At 42.0% G+C, this 1,119-nt stretch overlaps 1 protein-coding gene across 1 annotated transcript; it reads left to right on the top strand.

Moving 5' to 3' along the window:
• Positions 1–8: 8 nt before the first annotated feature.
• On the top strand, positions 9–862 carry LOC130507840 (uncharacterized). The gene is made up of 2 exons (XM_057002475.1): positions 9–287; positions 380–862. Exons 1-2 carry the CDS (start codon positions 9–11, stop codon positions 860–862), a joined length of 762 nt encoding a protein of 253 aa, XP_056858455.1.
• The last annotated feature ends 257 nt before the right edge of the window (positions 863–1,119 follow it).

The raw sequence follows: 1,119 nt of genomic DNA, 5'->3' as shown, positions 1-1,119 counted from the left end.
GGTTAGTGATGGATCTTGAGGTTTTTGAAGATTATCCGTGGGGAAGAGTAGCATTTAAAGGCTTGATGGATTCAGTGAAGAAGGCTGACCTTACAAAGACGTCATACTACCTTGATGGCTTTGTTGAGGTTCTTCAAGTCTGGATCTACCACGCTCTCCCTGAATTCGCAGCTGGTTACGGAGATCCTGTGGAAGCAGATCCTTTGGCAGGCACCCCGACTCCACCTCTGCTTGCCTTCTTAGGTGGCAAAGGCCGGAAACATGGCAAGGAAAAGTTACAGAAACAGGTATGCTTAAATATATGTATGTATTATTTGATGTATTATTTTGTGTTTAAAATGGTTACATACTAACCTTTAATGTGTAATTTTTTTTGCAGACTACCATTAACACATGTACTGTGAAGGATTATTCTGAAATGTTTCCTCTCTGGGATGATGAAGTGGAAGATAAAAAGGCTGATAACATTATCGAGGCTATTTTTTCCAGTGGATGGTCATGGAACCAAGCTCACTGGCCTGACACTGGAACCAAACTGTGGACAAGTGTGAAGGTTGAGTACAAAAAGGTGAAGACAAGCAAGAGGTCACTGTGCTCTGCTCCCACCGAGTCTGAGGAAGAATCACCACGCAAGAAGGCTCGTGTGTCCCCTGGCCAGGATACCTTGAATGCAGAGATAAAAGTTTGGCTCACTGCCATGGCTTCTAGTATGGTTGAAGGATTGGGGAGATGTGAGAGTTTGTTGACCACACAGGGCCGCATGATTGAGAGCCTTGCAAAAAAGGTAGAAGATATGGAGAAGATTGTGGGTGGAGAGAATTATGAGGATAAAAAAACTGAGGAAAACAAAGATGACTTGTAGACCGCAATGTAAGTCTACTCCTTCCCGTAGACGTACAAAACAGTCTACTGTCGCGACACAGATCTGAAAAAATGATGAAAACCATGAAAACAGTAACCTTTTTCCGATGTAAAGCTTGTTTCCACCCTTTTCCACCGTCCAAGCTCCAAATATGAGTAAAAGGATCCAACTTTGCCTACTCACAACAGTGTAAACTCGAAAATATGAAATTATAGTTATGAAAATGAAAGTTATGGGAGATTTTTAGATTGAAATGG

This window comes from Raphanus sativus, unplaced genomic scaffold (assembly GCF_000801105.2).
Source record: "Raphanus sativus cultivar WK10039 unplaced genomic scaffold, ASM80110v3 Scaffold6396, whole genome shotgun sequence".
In the NCBI taxonomy this organism is placed as follows: domain Eukaryota; kingdom Viridiplantae; phylum Streptophyta; class Magnoliopsida; order Brassicales; family Brassicaceae; genus Raphanus; species Raphanus sativus.
This window is presented reverse-complemented; position numbering and strand designations above follow the sequence as displayed.

Coding starts and splice junctions, on each gene's coding strand:
- LOC130507840 (XM_057002475.1), top strand. CDS start 9: ATGGATCTTGAGGTTTTTGAAGATTATCCGTGGGGAAGAGTAGCATTT. Junction 288..379: donor AGGAAAAGTTACAGAAACAG/GTATGCTTAAAT, acceptor TTTTTTTTGCAG/ACTACCATTAACACATGTAC.